This window comes from Balaenoptera acutorostrata, chromosome 18 (genome assembly GCF_949987535.1).
Source record: "Balaenoptera acutorostrata chromosome 18, mBalAcu1.1, whole genome shotgun sequence".
In the NCBI taxonomy this organism is placed as follows: Eukaryota; Metazoa; Chordata; class Mammalia; order Artiodactyla; family Balaenopteridae; genus Balaenoptera; species Balaenoptera acutorostrata.
Genome location: NC_080081.1, coordinates 56,100,195 through 56,121,544, shown reverse-complemented (window position 1 = coordinate 56,121,544; position 21,350 = coordinate 56,100,195). Strand labels below are relative to the sequence as shown.

The following is a 21,350-nucleotide window of genomic DNA, read 5'->3' as shown; positions in this document are numbered from 1 at the left end:
ATCTGCTAAACATTCTACAATGCACAGGACAGCCCCTAATAATAAAGAATCATTTGGCCCAAAATGTCAGTCGTGCTGGCTGTTGAGAAACCCTGAACTAAACCAACTTCTTTGGTTGGTTTAGTTCAAAGCTACAAGTCATTGAATTGTGAGTCCATTTCAGAGTCGAATTGTCCTAAGGTGTGTATATTCATTAACTTAATTTGTAGTTTACAGTTCAGAAGGCATTAAGCATTAAGCATCTCCCATTTTAGGAGAAGGGCTACCACAGATGTGCCTGAAATACGTAACTAAGAAAAGCATTTTTGAGATTGGTAAAGATTTTGACAATAGAACAGCTTTGAAATATCTGAGGAAAATACCCATATTTCTCCTAGGTTAGCCAAGAACTAAATACAAATTATTAATCATATAAGAAATTTAAAGTCTTATTAGAAGCTATCAATACAAAATAAAACTCTGACAAAGCTATATACTAAAAAATTTGTTATTGATTAAACGTTGAAGAAAGAGCAAAATCTTTTTGGTATTCAGTCCACGCTGATGACCACAAAGGAAAACAGAGTTGCAGAAGATATAATTGGTGAAATTCTATATGGACAAAAAAAGTGATTGATAAATCCTCGCTATAAAATAATTCTTTAAATAAAAGAAAAATAAAAATGTGCTTTATAAAAATTGATCAAGGAGTTCTTTTGGCTTAATTTTGCTCGAAAGCTAACTTACTTGATGAAAATTTATGAACGCTAGTATTATTCTGATTAAAATGTTTGTTTTCAGAATATCCTCAGGGTCAAAATGTTGTATATTCTTCTCTGAGTATGTATCTTCTTTGTAAAGTAGGGATAGCTACACTTGCTTTGCCTGCCTTTACCTTACAAAAATTGTTGTGTTAGTCAGCAGTCATTAGGTTTTTTTTTTTTTAATTTTAATTTTAATTAATTAATTTATTTATGGCTGTGTTGGGTCTTCATTTCTGTGCGAGGGCTTTCTCTAGTTGTGGCAAGCGGGGGCCACTCTTCATCGCGGTGCGCGGGCCTCTCACTATCGTGGCCTCTCTTGTTGTGGAGCACAGGCTCCAGACGCACAGGCTCAGTAATTGTGGCACACGGGCCTAGTTGCTCCGCGGCATGTGGGATCCTCCCAGACCAGGCAGGGCTCGAACCCATGTCCCCTGCATTGGCAGGCAGATTCTCAACCACTGCGCCGCCAGGGAAGCCCAGTCATTAGGTTTTAAGTGACAGAAATGTGCACAGAAAAGCATATGATTGGTTCACATAGGTGTGAGGTCCAGTGGCTTCAGGCTGGACTGGATGCAGGGTATTAGAACATCTGTAGGGCTTGGGCTCTCTCTGTCTTTCCCCATGGTTCCCCCAGTCTCCACTCTTCCTTTATTGGATCTACTTTTTGCAGTATTGGTTTCAATGTCTGGCAGGCTTTCTTCAGCTGGTAGCAGTGACAGCCTTACTGACAGCCCCAGACTTTGACTCTCCTTACAGTTCACAATGTGAGAAGAAGAGAGAATATCTTTTCCTGTGAGCTCTGAAAAATCCTGGTGAGAAATCTTATTGGCCAAACTTGGATCACAGGCCCATCTCTAAAACAACCACTGTGGTCAGAGAGTGGAATGTTCTGGCAGGCCTTGTGCAGGGTACTCATTTCTGGGCATTTGGATGCAGGGGTAAAGGTTGGGAGGAGTGGTATAAACTACGCAAACCAAATTGGGTGGGTTCCTCACTGGAGAGAGGGATTCTGTTGTCAAAAGAGGAAAGAATATTGGGCATGTAAAACAAAACAGCTGTCCACTAAAAATCAAGTGAGTAATGTCCGAACAGGTTTGTACAAGAGTGTTATGTAAAAGATATATTAATTATTATCTTGAATATAGAAATTATTTTACTGTAAACTTTTGGGAAATCCCTTTAAGATCATTGCAAGTGATAAAATCAAGCCTTGTTACTTTAAAAATGGCCTTAAATTTGATTTCATTTGGAAACTCTTCGAGTCTTTTCAGGGTTTTTAATTTTCAAGTCCATATTTTCCATGCTTGAATAAAATATATAACTTAATTTATTGGTAGTAGTAGTTATGTGACAGTTTGTGTACTGTACAGGGATTTAGGTTAATCCGTTATGAGTTATGTGTGCTTGCTTTTTTGCATTATTTGTAATAATAAATGTAATTAAATATTAAGCAGCTTATTCTATAACAATTTGTACTTTTTGTTAACTCATTCTTAGTTATTCTAACAATTTCCATTATGAGTATCTTATATTATTAACTAAAATCTTTTTTAAAAATGATTGCACTTGACCAAAGTATTTATTTGGTTTATTTGAAGAGAGGCATACGTTAGTTTCTTTTGCCTAAATTGTATTACCTGTTGTATAAGTATCATCATCTCCTTTAGATTAATACTTACACTACTTCACTTACATGAATCCTTTACAAATAAATGACTTGATTTCTTTTCTTTTTTTTTACATTTTTGGTTCAGTTTTTTTTTTATAAATGACTTGATTTCTGAGCATGTTGGAAGATGGGCTATTCTCAAAGAATACAGAAAACAGGGGGTTGAAACAATACTTAATTAAGAAAACAGTATCTATTTAAAGTGTACCAGGGCTTAAAACAATACTTAATTAAGAAAACAATATCTAAGTAGAAACTATAATCATTCATTCATATATTCACTTATTGAATACCTGCTTAGTTTGAGGTATTATTTTTGGCACTGGGAATACAAAGGTGATTAAAACATAGACTTGGCCAAATGCTATAGTCTTATAGACCGAACAGTGGTCTTCAAACATTTTTCTCACTTATCTCCTAAAAGGGTTTTGCAAATATATATCCCTTTATACATTTTTAGGTTGATATCTAGAAATTTCCCTGATAAGTATGAATAGTTGAAGAGCATGTTGTTTCCATTGTGTTGTAAATATTGACATTTGACACAAAAATTGTTACAATACTCTTTAAAATGTATCTTTTAAATGTGTCATCTGAAAAAAATGCACAACCTAGAAGTTGAGAGTTATATTTTATTTGGTGAACTTTCTGAGGACTTCAAGCCCAGGACACAGCATCTCAGATAACTCTGAGAGACTGCTCCAAAGAGGCAAGGGGGTGGGGGGGTGGGAGCCAGGATATGTGGGAGATTTTGCAATAGAGACCAGGTAGTTGGAACATCAAAAGATTACTGTTAGTTAAAGAAAACCAGATTTATCTCAAGGTAAGGAATTTAGCGCTTTTCTATGTATGGGAAGGTGCAAAGTCTGGGTTCATTGAAATCATTCCTTTGATATGCCCCTCAGGTATTTGGGGCCAGTATCCTGTGCTTTCTTATCCCAAGTCTCCTCAGGGTGCACTGTCAGGGGTGGCATTTTGTTTCCATCCTGAGCTCCCTCAGGGCTCACCTTAGGGGCAGCTGTAATGTGGTGGCTTGATGGCTACAACATCCTTTGTTTACTGATATGGCAGGCAGTATTTTAGTTCACAGTCTCTCTGGCCCAAATTTGACCAATGTTTGGAAGACATTTCATGACCAATTTTTGTCCCATGTTGCTAGGAATGTTCATTCCTAGGTCAGGCAAAGATTCTTGTTGATATGCAACTCCAGGTGCTACTTTCTGGATTAGGCCCTGTTGATAATTTAAAATTCTCTGGATCCTCTGTCTTACTAGTCTGTTATGATCCAGGAGATATTTTCTCTTGTTGCTTCTTCCCATACCTAGAATTACACTATTACAATTATTCTATGTAGAGTTATAAATGTGATCTAATTCCTCGAGATGTTTAGCCATTATCAATTTTGTTGGAGGCCTGGTTACACATTGGGTAATGTAAGAGACAAGAATCTTATAAAATAGACAGAATGTAAGTAATACAGCTAGTAACATTGGCAGTCATAGTGCAGCAGGGAGACACAAAGCATAAACAGTTTAGAAACAAAGAACAAATTAAAACAATGATTAGTGTAAGTAGTTGTAATCTGGTTGCAATAAACCATCAAGAATTTGGAGAGAGAAAATTAAATCTAGTCTTGCACCAGCTTACTTTTAACAACAAAATTCACTTAATTAACTTTGATCTAAACCTAGCCAATCCTGACCATCCACAAACCTTCCATCACTTTCTGTATCCATATTAGTTTGTCCCTTATTTTTTTCCATCCAGAAATAACCAGCTCTAAGATAAGCTTTCTTTCTTTTCCCTTAATAAAATGCAATTCCATTTCTAATATCTTCTTTACAGAAAAACACACATTCTACTTTCCTACTGTATACTGAAATGTTTACGTTATTATTTCAGTTAGCTTTCATTACATGTTTAAATTTGATGGACATCTCAAAGACACAGGAAGAGAAATGCCAGTTCCCTCTACAAGGCTTTTGTTTAAGGTCAGAATTCTGAGAAGATATTTTGTCAAACCGGCTTTTTAACTTAACTGCATACACACACACGCACACACACGCACACACACACACACACACACACACACACACAAATTAGCCCAACTTGGCCATTTAAGGTTGAGATCTCTTTTAGTATTAAAATTTAGGTACTTGCGAGTGTGATCTGGCTGGCGTATTAGCTGGAGGTTGGCTTTCTGATGCCCCTTTAAAGATGTCAGGTCAGCCTCCTCCCCAATCTCTCAGCTCAGACTTCTTGGTTTCCTTTACTGAGCAAATCCCAGGTTCCCCTAATGTCTTCCAGTTAGGGGGGGTCTCCCAGTGTTTTTCAACCAGGCTCCCCTAATGTTACTGAGTCCAAGCTCACTCTGCTCGCTGCATGACAGGCCAATAAATCGGAGACAGGTGTTGAGGCAGGGAATAGCGACTTTATTCAGAAAGCTGGCAGACCGAGAAGATGGCAGACTAATGTCTCCGAAAAACCATCTTATCGGGGTTTGGATGCCAGTTTCTTTTATAGAACAGAGAGGGGGAGGAGATGAGGAAGTAATGTAAAAAGGCCATAAGATTTGCAACTGTCCCCTGGAATGGCCAGCCTTGGAGAATAGATGTGTTAATTTCTTCTTTCTTGCAGCCATCCGCAGGTGGACAGGGTCAGGATGTACAAAGGCACTTTGGTTTAACATTCAGGCAGAGGGGCAGGGTTCCCTGAGGCAGTCCATTGCGTATAGACAGCATCCTTTTAGTGAACAAAAGCGGCGGAAAGCAAAGGTTAAAGTAAAAGAAACGGATCCAACATATAGTCAGATTTGGCTCTTCCCTGTTACACTAACACCTTTAGATTAGGGGGGTCACTCCCTAATGTCTTTCAGTTGGGAAGCCGGGTACCTGTTAGACACTGCCAAATGAAACTCAGGATCATCAGCCATTAACAGGAGATCCTTGAACCAGGAGAGACCCAGGTTTGTCTGGACTCTGAGGAGGTGGATGGGCACAAGAGGCCTCTTCTGGTATCAAGGTTCTGGATCCTTGTAGAGTTTAGGCAAAGGAGAGAAGTATGCTCTGGGTCCCTTCGTAATTGGTTGCCGAAACTGTCGACTGAAAAAAATGTACAACCTAGAAGTTGAGTTATGTTTAATTCGGTGGACAGTTTGAAGACAAGCCTGGGACACAGGATCTCAGATGACCCGGGACTGCTTCATCGAAGAGGCAAGGGGGGAGCCAGGATATATAGGAGTTTTTTCAATAAAGACCAGGTAGTTGGAACATCAAAAGAGTACTGTTAATTAAAGAAAATCAGATATCTCAAGTTAAGGAATTTAGCGCTTTTCTATGTATGAGAAGATACAAAGTCTGGGCTCATTGAAATCATTCCTTTGAGATGCACCTCAGATATTTAGGGCCAGTATCCTGGGCTTTCTTATCCCAAGTCTCCTCAAGGTGCACTGTCCGGAATGGCATTTTGTTTATATCCTGAGCTCCCCCAGGGTTCACCTTCGGGGTGGCTGTAATGTGGTGGCTTGATGGCTGCAATGTCCTTTGTTTACTGATATGGCAGGCAGTATTTTGGTTCACAAATGGAATCAGAATATCCTAGTAATTTGTTAGCTACCATCTCTCTCTCTTTTTTTTTAATAGTAATCTTTTATTTATTTATTTATTCTTATATTTATTTTTGGCTGTGTTGGGTCTTCGTTTCTGTGCGAGGGCTTTCTCTAGTTGCGGCAAGCGGGGGCCACTCTTCATCGCGGTGCGCGGGCCCCTTCACTATGGCGGCCTCTCTTCTTGCGGAGCACAGGCTCCAGACGCGCAGGCTCAATAGTTGTGGCTCATGGGCCCAGCCGCTCCGCGGCATGGGGGATCTTACCAGACCAGGGCTTGAACCCGTGTCCCCTGCATTGGCAGGCAGATTCCCAACCACTGCACCACCAGGTAAGCCCAGCTACCGTCTCTTTTTGAAAATAGATAAAAAGCTCATCTTTAACTGTCAGAAAATGTATGTTATTTCTTTATTTCCTTGATTTGTATTGGAATTACACTTACTCCTCATAATTTATCTTAATATATTCTTATTCTTGAAAGTTTTATCTTTATCATATTTTTCTGCAATGAAAAATGTCTAAATGTTAAAATGTTTCTATCATTGTAATTATTAGAGCACAATTGTTCAAAAGAACATCAATATGTTTCAAATTTTTTTAAAAACTAAAATTTTGTGGAAACATACCTATTAATAACATGAGTAGCACTTTTTCCCAGTTGACTATAAATTACTGTAATTGATATTCCCTAATTTTATTGCTGGAATATAAAGAATTTTGATATAGCAATATCACTCAATTTTTTGCAAACTTTCTAAGTAAAAAATATGTTGATTTATTATCAAAATGATATTTTTAATGATCTATAAACTGGCAACTTGATTATAGCCTTTTCATTTTGTTCATGGCAAAGAATTGGAAACCACTTGACTTGCAAGTAAAGTCACTGACCCAGCCAATAGAATCATTACGCCTCAATATCTGGGAAGTTCACTAAAAAGGCTTCACCAAAATTTATCAAATGGCTATGGTTATTTTCTCACATAGAGGCTGCTTTTTTATTCTAATGTACTCAGAAAGAGTTGTTAAAATAAAACTTTCATTCAACATACCTTTGCCACCACAATATTTTTTGGAGAAAACGCTTTTACTTTATCACGTTTAAATACTTTCTGTCAAATTCTTAGTTTTCATAATTAACAAAGGTAGTCTGTACTGTCAATCCAATCAGCCAAATTAGACTTTCTGGCAGAAAAAGTATTTTTCCCTTTCAATTCAAATGAATGTGTTAATGTATATTTTAAGAAATGTTATAAAAACCACTGAAAAATAAATTATGGGACGCATTTTGAAGGCTAGATTACTAAAGGCAGTAAAGCCAACAATAAAGGAATCTCGTGGTTACATATTTAAGTTATTTATTTCATAATATATGATAATATAGTTTTGCTCTTTCATGTATAGTAAAGTAATATAGTTAAAATAATTTATTTATGTAAAGAGGACTGTGGCAGAAGTCATGATATTATTTTATTAAATGTGTAATGAACTTTGTTTATGGGCCTTAGAGAACAGTTAAATAGAAATCATGTATAACAATCAGTAATAAATTCATCCATTTCTTTAGACCTCATGATCAATCTTTGCCATTGTATTTAGTAGAACAGAACACTATTTGGTTCAGAAGCTAGTATATAACCTTTTCATTATAAGAGTTAGAAAATAGCATTTTATAAGATGAGGAATGACTATATTGGAATGAATATTTCATGATAATGTTTGTTTGAGAATAACTTTTTATCTACCTTTTTGAAAGGTATACATCTGATCTGAAACATTTAAAAGTTTTCCCTGTGGTTTTTATCCAGTGTATTGTGAAAAATTTGGTAGTGCTGAAACCTATTTCAGTTACATTAAAATGAATCAGCATTAATAATGTGTACTGCTTCAGATGTTCAGAGGTGCCTTTTTTTTTTTTCTGTGAATAGCATGTTCTCAAGATAAGAATTGAGAAAAGCTGAACAAATAGCTTACCTTTAAGGTTGTGAAAAGCCAATTTGTTTTGTTTTTGTTTTTTTTTAATCAGTCATCAATTTTATACACGTCAGTGTATACATGTCATTCCCAATCGCCCAATTCAGCACACCACCATGCCCACCCCACCGCGGTTTTCCCCCCTTGGTGTCCATACGTTTGTTCTCTACATCTGTGTCTCAACTTCTGCCCTGCAAACCGGTTCATCTGTACCATTTTTCTAGGTTCCACATACATGAGTTAATATACGATATTTGTTTTTCTCTTTATGACTTACTTCACTCTGTATGACATTCTCTACATCCATCCACGTCTCAACAAATGACTCAATTTTGTTCCTTTTTATGGCTGAGTAATATTCCATTGTATATATGTACCACATCTTCTTTATCCATTCGTCTGTTGATGGGCATTTAGGTTGCTTCCATGACCTGGCTATTGTAAATAGTGCTGCAATGAACATTCGGGTGCATGTGTCTTTTTGAATTACGGTTTTCTCTGGGTATATGCCCAGTAGTGGGATTGCTGGGTCATATGGTAATTCTATTTTTAGTTTTTTAAGGAACCTCCATATTGTTCTCCATAGTGGCTGTATCAATTTACATTCCCACCAACAGTGCAAGAGGGTTCCCTTTTCTCCACACCCTCTCCAGCATTTGTTGTTTGTAGATTTTCTGATGATGCCCATTCTAACTGGTGTGAGGTGATACCTCACTGTAGTTTTGATTTGCATTTCTCTAATAATTAGTGATGTTGAGCATGTTTTCATGTGCTTCTTGGCCATCTGTATGTCTTCTTTGGAGAAATGTCTATTTAGATCTTCCACCCATTTTTGGATTGGGTTGTTTGTTTCTTTAATATTGAGCTGAATGAGCTGTTTATATATTTTGGAGATTAATCCTTTGTCCGTAGATTTGTTTGCAAATATTTTCTCCCATTCTGAGGGTTGTCTTTTCGTCTTGTTTATGGTTTCCTTTGCTGTGCAAAAGCTTTTAAGTTTCATTAGGTCCCATTTGTTTATTTTTGTTTTTATTTCCATTACTCTAGGAGGTGGATCAAAAAAGATCTTGCTGTGATTTATGTCAAAGAGTGTTCTTCCTATGTTTTCCTCTAAGAGTGTTATAGTGTCCAGTCTTACATTTAGGTCTCGAATCCATTTTGAGTTTATTTTTGTGTATGGTGTTAGGGAGTATTCTAATTTCATTCTTTTACATGTAGCTGTCCAGTTTTCCCAGCACCACTTATTGAAGAGACTGTCTTTTCTCCATTGTATATCTTTGCCTCCTTTGTCATAGATTAGTTGACCATAGGTGCATGGGTTTATCTCTGGGCTTTCTATCTTGTTCCATTGATCTATGCTTCTGTTTTTGTGCCAGTACCATATTGTCTTGATTACTGTAGCTTTGTAGTATAGTCTGAAGTCAGGGAGTCTGATTCCTCCAGCTCCGTTTTTTCCCCTCAAGACTGCTTTGGCTATTCGGGGTCTTTTGTGTCTCCATACAAATTTTAAGATGATTTGTTCTAGCTCCGTAAAAAATGCCATTGGTAATTTGATAGGGATTGCATTGAATCTGTAGATTGCTTTGGGTAGTATAGTCATTTTCACAATATTAATTCTTCCAATCCAAGAACATGGTATATCTCTCCATCTGTTGGTATCATCTTTAATTTCTTTCATCAGTGTCTTATAGTTTTCTGCATACAGGTCTTTTGTCTCCCTAGGAAGGTTTATTCCTAGGTATTTTATTCTTTTTGTTGCAATGGTTAATGGGAGTGTTTCCATAATTTCTCTTTCAGATTTTTCATCATTAGTGTATAGGAATGCAAGAGATTTCTGTGCATTAATTTTGTATCCTGCAACATTACCAAATTCATTGATTAGCTCTAGTAATTTTCTGGTGGCATTTTTAGGATTCTCTATGTATAGTATCATGTCATCTGCAAACAGTGAGAGCTTTACTTCTTCTTTTCCAATTTGTATTCCTTTTATTTCTTTTTCTTCTCTGATTGCCGTGGCTAGGACTTCCAAAACTATGTTGAATAATAGTGGTGAGAGTGGACATCCTTGTCTCATTCCTGATCTTAGAGGAAATGCTTTCAGTTTTCCACTGTTGAGAATGATGTTTGCTGTGGGTTTGTCGTATATGGCCTTTATTATGTTGAGGTAGGTTCCCTCTATGCCCACTTTCTGGAGAGTTTTTAATCATAAATCGGTGTTGAATTTTGTCAAAAGCTTTTTCTGCATCTATTGAGATGATCATATGGGTTTTATTCTTCAATTTGTTAATATGGTGTATCACATTGATTGATTTGCGTATATTGAAGAATCCTTTCATCCCTGGGATAAATCCCACTTGATCGTGGTGTATGATCCTTTTAATGTGTTGTTGGATTATGTTTGCTAGTATTTTGTTGAGGATTTTTGCATCTATATTCATCAGTGATATTGGTCTGTAATTTTCTTTTTTTGTAGTATCTTTGTCTGGTTTTGGTATCAGGGTGATGGTGGCCTCATAGAATGAGTTTGGGAGTGTTCCTTCGTTTGCAATTTTTTGGAAGAGTTTGAGAAGTATGGGTGTTAGCCCTTCTCTAAATGTTTGATAGAATTCACCTGTGAAGCCATCTGGTCCTGGACTTTTGTTTGTTGGAAGATTTTTAATCACAGTTTCAGTTTCATTACTTGTGATTGCTCTGTTCATATTTTCTGTTTCTTCCTGGTTCAGTCTTGGAAGGTTATACCTTTCTAAGAATTTGTCCATTTCTTCCAGGTTGTCCATTTTATTGGCATAGAGTTGCTTGTAGTAGTCTCTTAGGATGCTTTGTATTTCTGCGATGTGTGTTGTAACTTCTCCTTTTTCATTTCTAATTTTATTGATTTGAGTACTCTCCCTCTTTTTCTTGATGAGTCTGGCTAATGGCTTATCAATTTTGTTTATCTTCTCAAAGAACCACCTTTTAGTTTTATTGATGTTTGCTATTGTTTTCTTTGTTTCTATTTCATTTATTTCTGCTCTGATCTTTATGATTTCTTTCCTTCTGCTAACTTTGGGTTTTGTTTGTTCTTCTTTCTCTAGTTCCTTTAGGTGTAAGGTTAGATTGTTTACTTGAGATTTTTCTTGTTTCTTTAGGTAGGCTTGTATAGCTATAAACTTCCCTCTTAGAACTGCTTTTGCTGCATCCCATAGGTTTTGGATCATCGCGTTTTCATTGTCATTTGTCTCTAGGTATTTTTTGATTTCCTCTTTGATTTCCTCAGTGATCTCTTGGTTATTTAGTAACGTATTGTTTAGCCTCCATGTGTTTGTGTTTTTTACGTTTTTTTCCTGGTAATTCATTTCTAATCTCATAGCATTGTGGTCAGAAAAGACGCTTGATATTACTTCAATTTTCTTAAATTTACTGAGGCTTGATTTGTGACCCAAGATGTGATCTATCCTGGAGAATGTTCTGTGTGAACTTGAGAAGAACATGTAATCTGCTGTTTTTGGATGGAATGTCCTATAAATATCAATTAAATCTATCTGATCTATTGTGTCATTTAAAGCTTCTGTTTCCTTATTTATTTTCATTTTGGATGATCTGTCCATTGGTGTAAGTGAGGTGTTAAAGTCCCCCACTATTATTGTGTTACTGTCGATTTCCTCATTTATAGCTGTTAGCAGTTGCCTTATGTATTGAGGTGCTCCTATGTTGGGTGGATATATATTTATAATTGTTATATCTTCTTCTTGGATTGATCCCTTGATCATTATGTAGTGTCCTTCCTTGTCTCTTATAACATTCTTTATTTTAAAGTCTATTTTATCTGATATGAGTATAGCTACTCCAGCTTTCTTTTGATTTCCATTTGCATGGAATATCTTTTTCCATCCCCTCACTTTCAGTCTGTATGTGTCCCTAGGTCTGAAGTGGGTCTCTTGTAGACAACATATATATGGGTCTTGTTTTTGTATCCATTCAGCAAGCCTGTGTCTTTTGGTTGGAGCATTTAATCCATTTACGTTTAAGGTAATTATCGATATGTATGTTCCTATGACCATTTTCTTAATTGTTTTGGGTTTGTTTTTGTAGGTCCTTTTCTTCTCTTGTGTTTCCCACTTAGAGAAGTTCCTTTAGCATTTGTTGTAGAGCTGGTTTGGTGGTGCTGAATTCTCTTAGCTTTTGATTGTCTGTAAAGCTTTTGATTTCTCCATCAAATCTAAATGAGATCCTTGTTGGGTAAAGTAATCTTGGTTGTAGGTTCTTCCTTTTCATCACTTTAAGCATATCATACCACTCCCTTCTGACTTGTAGAGTTTCTGCTGAGAAATCAGCTGTTAACCTTATGGGAGTTCCCTTGTATGTTATTTGTCATTTTTCCCTTGCTGCTTTCAATAATTTTTCTTTGTCTTTAATTTTTGCCACTTTGATTACTATGTGTCTCGGCATGTTTCTCCTTGGGTTTATCCTGTATGGGACTCTCTGTGCTTCCTGGACCTGGGTGGCTATTTCCTTTCCCATGTTAAGGAAGTTTTTGACTATAATCTCTTCAAATATTTTCTCGGGTCCTTTCTCTCTCTCTTCTCCTTCTGGGACCCCTATAATGCGAATGTTGTTGCGTTTAATGTTGTCCCAGAGGTCTCTTAGGCTGTCTTCATTTCTTTTCATTCTTCTTTCTTTAGTCTGTTCTGCAGCAGTGAATTCCACCATTCTGTCCTCCAGGTCACTTATCCGTTCTTCTGCCTCAGTTATTCTGCTATTGATTCCTTCTAGTGTAGTTTTCATTTCAGTTGTTGTATTGTTCATCTCTGCTTGTTTGTTCTTTAATTCTTCTAGGTCTTTGTTAAACATTTCTTGCATCTTCTTGATCTTTGCCTGCATTCTTATTCCGAGGTCCTGGATCACCTTCACTATCATTATTCTGAATTCTTTTTCTGGAAGGTTGCCTATCTCCACTTCATTTAGTTGTTTTTCTGGGGTTTTATCTTGTTCCTTCATCTGGTATATAACCCTTTGCCTTTTCATCTTGTCTATCTTTCTGTGAATGTGGTTTTTGTTCCACAGGCTGCAGGATATAGTTTTTCTTGCTTCTGCTGTCTGCTCTCTGGTGGTTGAGGCTATCTAAGAGGCTTGATGGGAGGCTCTGGTGGTGGGTAGAGCTGACTGTTGCTGTGGTGGTCAGAGCTCAGTAAAACTGTAATCCACTTGACTGTTGATGGGTGGGGTTGGGTTCCCTCCCTGTTGGTTGTTTTGCCTGAGGCAACCCAACACTGGAGCCTACCTGGGCTCTTTGGTGGGGCTAATGACAGACTCTGGGAAGGCTCATGCCAAGGAGTACTTCCCAGAACTTCTGCTGCCAGTGTCCTTGTCCCCACAGTGAGCCACAGCCACCCCCCCACCCCCCGCCTCTGCAGGAGACCCTCCAACACTAGCAGGTAGGTCTGGTTCAGTCTCCCCAGGGGTCACTGCTCCTTCCCCTGGGTCCCGATGTGCACACTCCTTTGTGTGTGCCCTCCAAGAGTGGAGTCTGTGTTTCCCCCAGTCTTGTCTAAGTCCTTCAATCAAATCCCACTAGCCTTCAAAGTCTGATTCTCTATGAATTCCTCCTCCCGTTGCCAGACCCCCAGGTTGGGAAGCCTGACATGGGGCTCAGAACCTTCACTCCAGTGCGTGGACTTCTGTGGTATAAGTGTTCTCCAGTCTGTGAGTCACCCACCCAGCAGTTATGGGATTTGATTTTACTCTGATTGCACCCCTCCTACCATCTCATTGTGGCTTCTCCTTTGTCTTTGGATGTGGGGTATCTTTTTTGGTGAGTTCCAGTGTCTTCCTGTCGATGATTGTCCAGCAGCTAGTTGTGATTCTGGTGTTCTCGCAAGAGGGAGTGAGAGCACATCTTTCTACGCTGCCATCTTGGTTCCTCTCTGTCTCACAGCCCGAAAAGCCAGTTTTTGAAGCTTTTTTTACTTTGCTCTCTGAGCTCTCCCATCTTGGATTATTTGACAATACTCACTCACACTTCCTCACTCTGCAATATACTGTATCTGACACAGGCCAACACAGGCCAAAATACTCTGGTCAATTCTAAAGCTACTCTTCACTTTTAGTAGAACTATATGAGATGGAAAGAGCATTCCTAGGCAGGTTTATGTTGGTTTGAATACTTTTGAAAGCAGGCTTCTCCTCAACCATAATTAAATATGCCCCTTTGTTTGGTCCCCTGGAGCAACGCACCGTTCACCATAGTAAACTAAGTGAGAAAAGGGCTCCTGAAAAGACCTGTGGGGATGGAGAGCCTGTAGGGCCATTCTCAGTCAGGTTAATGTTAGGGAGAACACATGGAAGTGAAGATCTGAAAACTGATCCCCTTCAGACTGCCATGCTCTGTCCCCTTGGAAAGTCCTTGTGTACCCTAATTTAAAGACTCTTAATGTAAAGGAGCCATAATCAATAGTTGTACAGTGTGAGAAATGCTATTACAGAAGGATGAGCCAGATACTATGCAGAAGGACAAGAATGGAGTGATCAATACTTGAGTGAGGTGGAGATCGTGCAAAAGGAAAAGTTAGGGTAGATTCAGTAGGGAGATGAAGATATCTGAGGAGTACTTGTGTGAAGGAAAAGTGTGGGAGATGTGGAAGGGCTTCTAGGTCAAGGGAATAAAGCATCAGTTGCTGAGATAAGAATACAAGAGATAGAGCTGGTTGGAGATGGTTGGACAACATACACAGAGAATATAGAGTTCCGTGTTTCTCATGTTAAATTTGAGGTGTCTCTGGAATATCAAAGTAAAGTGTCCAAAAGGCTACTGAGAGGTATGGAACTCGGGAGAGAGATCTGAGCCAAAGTAGACATATAAGACTTTAATTGTACAGAGATCAAATGTGGGCTATGGGTACGGATTAGATGACTCAGTCAAGTGTAGCATGGTAACAGCAGATGGCCAAGAACCTAAGCATTTGAGGCAGGAAGGGCAAATGCCTAACCCCTATGAATGTCTTTTTCCTCTTTGCCTACAGCAGACGTGGCTAATTGATCACTGCCCTGTTTCTTAATGAGTCCAATTTCCATTGTGATTTCTTCTTTGGGTTTTTTAGAAGCCTGTTTCTTGATTTCCAAATGTTTAGAGATTTGCCGGTTATCTTTTTGGTACTAAGTTTTAGTTGAATTCCATTTTGATCAGAAAGCATACTTTGTATGATTTTAGTCCTTCGAAATTTATTAAGACTTGCATTATGGGGCTTCCCTGGTGGCGCAGTGGTTGAGAGTCTGCCTGCTGATGCGGGAGACACGGGTTCGAGCCCTGGTCTGGGAGGATCCCACATGCCGCGGAGCGGCTGGGCCCGTGAGCCACGGCTGCTGAGCCTGCGCTTCTGGAGCCTGTGCCCCGCGACGGGAGGGGCCGCGATGGTGAGAGGCCCGCGCACCGCGATGAAGAGCGGTCCCCGCACCGCGATGAAGAGTGGCCCCCACTTGCCGCAACTGGAGAAAGCCCTCGCACGAACCAAAGACCCAGCACAGCCAAAAATAAAAATAAATAAATAAATAAAAAAAAAAAAAAAAAAAAAAAAAAAAAAAAAGACTTGCATTATGGTGCAGCCGAAGATCTAGTTTGATGAATGTTTCATGTGCATTTAAAAAGAATATGCATTCTGCCATTGTTGGGTGTAGTGTTCTATAAAGGTCATTTAGGTTAAGTGGTTAATAAGGTTTTCAGATCTTTACTTCTACACTTGGTCTTAGCCAAAAGGCCAAGAACTGGTTGTTTTTATTTCTATATCCTTCTTTTTTTTTTTTTTTTCTACTCTTCCATCACTTACTGAGAGAGATATAGTAAAATATCCAGATATGATTTTGAATTTGTCTCTTCCTCCTTTCAGTTCTGTCAGTTTTTGCTTTATGTTTATTCCCCAGCTCCCTTTTTGCCAGTCACCACCTTAGGTTTGCTGTCTTCCCCCACAAAGGGTCACAGCTCCTTTCAGGAGTTATTCTAAATACACTCACTCTCTCTCCTTGCTCTCTCCTGGCCCCTTCAGGCCCAGTGGTGGTAATGGCTTTCTGTTATTGCTAGTCCCATTGTACTGCACCATCCTTGTTGGTTTTCCCAAACTCTACCCATACCTTCATAAATGGTTCCTTTATTATTCTCTCCTCAGTTATTCATTTTGAATGGACTATCAGTTTCTTGCTGGGCCCCTGATTGATAATGGATATATTTAGGAAAAGCATTTCAGTCAACAGGAAAATCCAGTGCAAAAAAAAAAGCCTGAAATGAATATATGTCTGACATGCTCAAGGAGTAGCGAAGAGACCTGCGTGGCTGGAGTAGAATAAGTGAGGAGGACACTAGTAGGAGATGAGCTCAGAAGGGAAATGGGGTGCCAGATCAGAAATAGCCTTGTAGGCCATTGCAAAGATGGGGGTTGAGCAGAGGAGTGGCATTACTTGGTTCCTATTTTCTTATAATCACTGTGGCTGCTCTGTTGAGAATTAACTATAGGGTGCAAGGGTTGAGACAGGAGATCTGTAAGGGGGTGAGAGGTAATGCTGTTTAAATGAGAAAATGAACTTAAGTAGTAAACCCCTACCTGGCTTGGGTCAGCATTGTGGTGGTAGAGGATGTAGAGAGAAGTGGGCAATACTACATATATATGTAGTGCAGAGTCACTACAGTTTTCTGATGGGGTGTGGGAGAGAAAAGTTAAGAATGGCTGCAAGATTTCTGGTCTGAGAAGCTGGAAGGATTAAGTTGCCATTAGTAGAATTGGGGAATACTGTGAGTGGAACACACACAGATCAGAAGTTCGGTTTTGAATGTGTCAACTTGAAGCTGACTATTAGGCACCTCAGAGTCTGTTGGTATCCATGCTTCGAGTTCTGTGGTCTGGATTAGAGATATAAATTTGGGAGCAAGCAACATATTAGTTGCACTTAAAGGCATAAGACTAGATGAGCTCATCAAGGAGAGGTTATAGATAGAAAAGAAAAGAGGCTAGAACCGGCCCTCCGCACCCAGTGATCGGAAGTTGAGGAGGAGAGGAAGAAAAGGCAAAGAAGACTTGAGTCATAATGAGGTAGGAGGAAAAGAGAGGAGGTGAGAGGGCAAGGAGGAGAGGGCAAGGAGAGAGAGAGAGAGAGAGAGAGAGAGAGAGAGTAGTGCAATCCCTGTGGAGTGAGTCGTGATTGGACGCAGGGCTCTGACTCCACTCCAGAAATCACAGTGGTCAGCTCTTCCTGCTACCTGTACCCTGGCAGCCAAGCTGTGGCTAATGACATAGGCTTGGCCAGTTCAATGTTCCTGCCCATGACTTTGAGTCATGAGGGGGTTGTGCAAAGGCTGCAGGAACAGTTTATTTATGGCAGTGTCCTTTTTATTAGAAAATATATCTGAAGACTTTAAGGATGAAGAATCATGACTTTTGCATCTTAAGGTAGTGTTTTTCCAACTTTCCTACAGGTTTGAGAAATATCAAAATAAAATGGGGGAAAAAGTTGTCCTCTGACTGTGTTGTCCCACAGTATGGATCTAATGGTGCCTGGGGTGGTATCTCAGTGAGTTTATCCTGGGGTGTGACTTTGACTGTGCTTCCTGTTGCTTTCCCTAACATATTGTGGACTAGTTTCTGAGCCTAGGTCTCTTCATGATGGGTTCATGCTTCCTTGAGGTATTTTGTAGAACCGCTGTAGCAAAAACCCCAATGTCCTCATACTAACCTAGTTTGAGATGGAGTTTCTGTCACAGTAGTTCTGTGAAATAGCTCACAGGAACCATGGGTTGCTTAGAGTCAAGATTAAATGAAATAACATAAATAAATATGTCTATAATAGTATTTGCCAAATAGCTGGTACTCAGTAAGTATTAGCTGATGTCTAGACTAATTCAGAGGAAAATTCCTTTGATTTGCACTCTAAATATATGTGCATTCTGTATTAGAAAGTATACCTGTGTTTTACACAATGTTTCTACTTATCTCTTAATTTACCACATACCTGTAATATATTTCTTCATCTATAAAAACTTTTTTTCCCATGGTTTTACAAATTTCCTCATTTATAAAGTCTCTGTCTCACATATTTGGGGAATGTGTAAAGGACTTAGAAGATAGTAATCATTCAACAAGTGTTGGCTGTTGTTAGTACCATGATTTAAGGCCTTATTCTCCAGGACACCTCACTAGCTCAAAACTGGCAGTGTTGAAAGATGTGTTTTACACAGCTACTTTTTCTAAGTGTTTTTGAGCCCTTTCCAAGTGAAGTTCCAGTTGCAGATGGGATCAATATGTCTATTTTGCTGTTGGAGAGAGCAAAGCAGAGATTATTTGGTTCACTCCTGCACTTTAGAAGATCAACCAGAAATTAATGTTACTTTAAAAAATTAGAACCGTGTAGAAGTGACTGAGAGCTTTTGCTCTGTTTTGCTTGTTTCATGCAGGAATTCTTGGCATATATGCCACTGGGGCTTTACTCTTTCCATATACCTAGAAATGTTGAATTTGGGAGTTATGTTGCTAGAGAGCTTGAAGTTGTATGTAGTAAAAATAAGAACCTATAAAGATGTAAAAAGATTCCAAATATGTGTTAAAGATACCACCTTATGGGTGCTTTGGACGATCTTAAACAAAAATGCATCCTTCTGTATTGTTGACTTTATTAGTATTGCTATTAATGAGAAAATAAAGCTGGTTAATATATTTTATAGTATTTCACCGTTTTGCTAAAATAGCATTTAAAAAGTGAATTTCACCGACACTTCACTTCTTCTTTATATATATAACTTATACTATGGATACTAGTTGCACAGCATAGTGCCTGACATAGACAGGTGTTTCTATGGATGCCCAACACAGACAGATCTGTGGTACACACATCCCTCTCTGTAGGTCAGGACAATCATTGTTGCAAAAGCCATAGTGTGTTGTTTTCTTACTTGTCTCTTGTAATGGTTGTGTTTCTGTATTCTCTTTTTAGGTGATACAGTTAATATTGGAGATGTATCCTACAAGTTGAAAACGCCTAAGAGCCCGGAACTTGTGCCACAGAACTACTGTAAGAAACAATCATTTATTTTATGAATTTATCACTTTGTATCACTTCATCCATGAATATTTCAGTAAAATATTTATTTTTCCACATATTGCTGTTTCTGTTTCAACTGAAATAAAATTTATACTTAATAAAATGCACAGATCTTAAGTATTCATTTTGATTAGTTTTGACAATTTTATAAATGTGTATAACCACCAAGATTGCTTTCATCACCTCTGAATGTTCTCTTGTGCCCCTTCCCTGCTCTCCTGCTCTCCTGCTCTCCTGCTCTGGAAGCCACTGTTCTATTTTCTACCATGGTAGATTAGTTTTGCCAATCTAATTCGTTCTTCAGCTTTCTATAAATAGAATCGTATAGTTTTTTTTGTGTGTGTGTTTTTGGTTTCTTTCCACCGAGAATAATTTTGAGGTTCATCCATATTCCTGTACCGATCAGCTTGCTTTTAATTGCTGAGTAATATTCCATTGTATAAATTTACCATAATTTATTTGTTCTTTTGTTGATGGACAGTTGGATGGTTTCCATTTTTGGACTTTTATGAAAAAGGTACTGTGAACATTCCTATACAAGTCTTGTAGTCATAAGTTTTCACTTATCTTAAATAAATAACTAGGAGTTGATGTGTCATAGGGTGGATGCCTGTTTAACTTTACTAAGCACTGCCAAAAAGTTCTCCAAAGTAGTTGTACTGTTTTACCCTTTGACCAACAGCAGTGTTCCACATCCTTGCCAACCTTGCCATCCTTTTAGATTTTACTCATTCTACAAAGTGTGAAATGGTAACTCATCATGGTTTTTGTTTTATAACAGCTGTATTGAAATACAATTCATATACCATAAAATTCACCTTTTTAAAGTGTACAACTCAGTGGTTTTTAGCATATTCACAGAGTTGTGCAACCATGCCACTATCTAACTTTAGAACATTTTTCATCAATTCAAAAAGAAACCTCACACTCATTAACAGTCACTCCCTGTTTCGTCCTCCTCCTCTTCCCCCTGCTGCCCCTCTAGCCTTTGGCAATCATTAATATACTTTCCGTTTCTTTGGATTTGCCTATTCTTAACATTTCATATAAATGGGATCATATAATATGTGGCCTTTGTGTTTGGCTTATTTCACTTATAATGTTTTCAAGGTTCATTCATATTGTAGCATGTATCAGTGCTTCATTCCTTTTTATGGCTAAATAGTGTTCAGTTGTATGGATATACCACTTTTTGTTTATTCATTCATCAGTTTTGGGATATTATGAATAATACTGCTATAAATGTTCATATACAAGTTTTTATACAGACATATGTTTTCAGCTTTCTTGGATATGTGCCTAGGAGTAGAATTGCTAGGTTATATGGTAACTCTGTTTAACATTTCCAGGAATTATCAAACTGTTTTCCAAAGAGGCTGTACCATTTTACATTCCCACCAGCAATGTACGAGGGTTCCAGTTTCTCCATATCTTCAACACTTATTATTGTCTGTCCTTTTTATTGTAGCCGTCTTCATGGGTATGAAGTGGTATCTCATTATTGTTTCGATTTGAATTTCTCTAATGACTCACAATCACTCCTTTGCTCAAAAATCATGTCAATTCTTTTCTCAAAATTCCTTAAAGCACTCTAATACCTTAGGAACAAAGGTCAATCCTTACCTTTCATGATCTAGTCTCAGCCTCATCTCCTGTCACTGTACTTCCCCTATTCTATGTTCCAGTCATTGGGCACAATATAAAATAATTTTTTGTTCACTTTTCAGATTCTTTTCAGTAGACAATGCGCTCCTTGAGGGAGAATATCTCACTTTCATCCAATACAAATTTCCATTGACTCTACCTCCTAAATGGCTCTGCGATCTGTCCTCTCTACTCTGTCCCACTTTTCTTTTACTGTATTTTTTTTGAGGTTTTTTCTGTTGGCTTTTTTTTGGCCATGCCACACGCATGCAGGATCTTAGTTCCCCGACCAGGAATCAAACCCATGCCCCCTGCAGTGGAAGTGCAGTGTCTTAACCACTGGACCACCAGAGAAGTCCCTTGAGTTATTTTCTTAGTGGTAATTCTAGGGGTTATAATTAACAGTTTAACTTAAAACAAACTTGTTCATATTAATACTAACAATTTCAATAGTATATAAAAACTTTGTTCCAGTATAGCTCTGATCCCTTCTACTTCCTTTGTACTATTATTGTCATACAAATTATAGCTTTATATATTAAAAATCTAGTGACACAATTTTGTAATTATCATTTTATGAAATTGTCTTTTAAATCAGATAAAAGAAAAGAGTTACAAACAAAAATATGTTTATATTGTTTTTACATTTACATATATAGTT

General features: G+C 38.1%; 1 protein-coding gene across 3 annotated transcripts in view; it reads left to right on the top strand.

Annotated features, from left to right (window-relative positions):
- VWA8 (von Willebrand factor A domain containing 8) overlaps positions 1 to 21,350 on the top strand; it is a 364,979-nt gene that overhangs the window by 4,118 nt on the left and 339,511 nt on the right. For all 3 annotated transcript variants that reach the window (XM_057532758.1, XM_057532757.1, XM_057532756.1), the window contains exon 2: positions 18,938 to 19,015. In XM_057532758.1, coding sequence (XP_057388741.1) covers positions 18,938 to 19,015 — 78 coding nt within the window. The remainder of the gene's footprint in view (positions 1 to 18,937; positions 19,016 to 21,350) is intronic.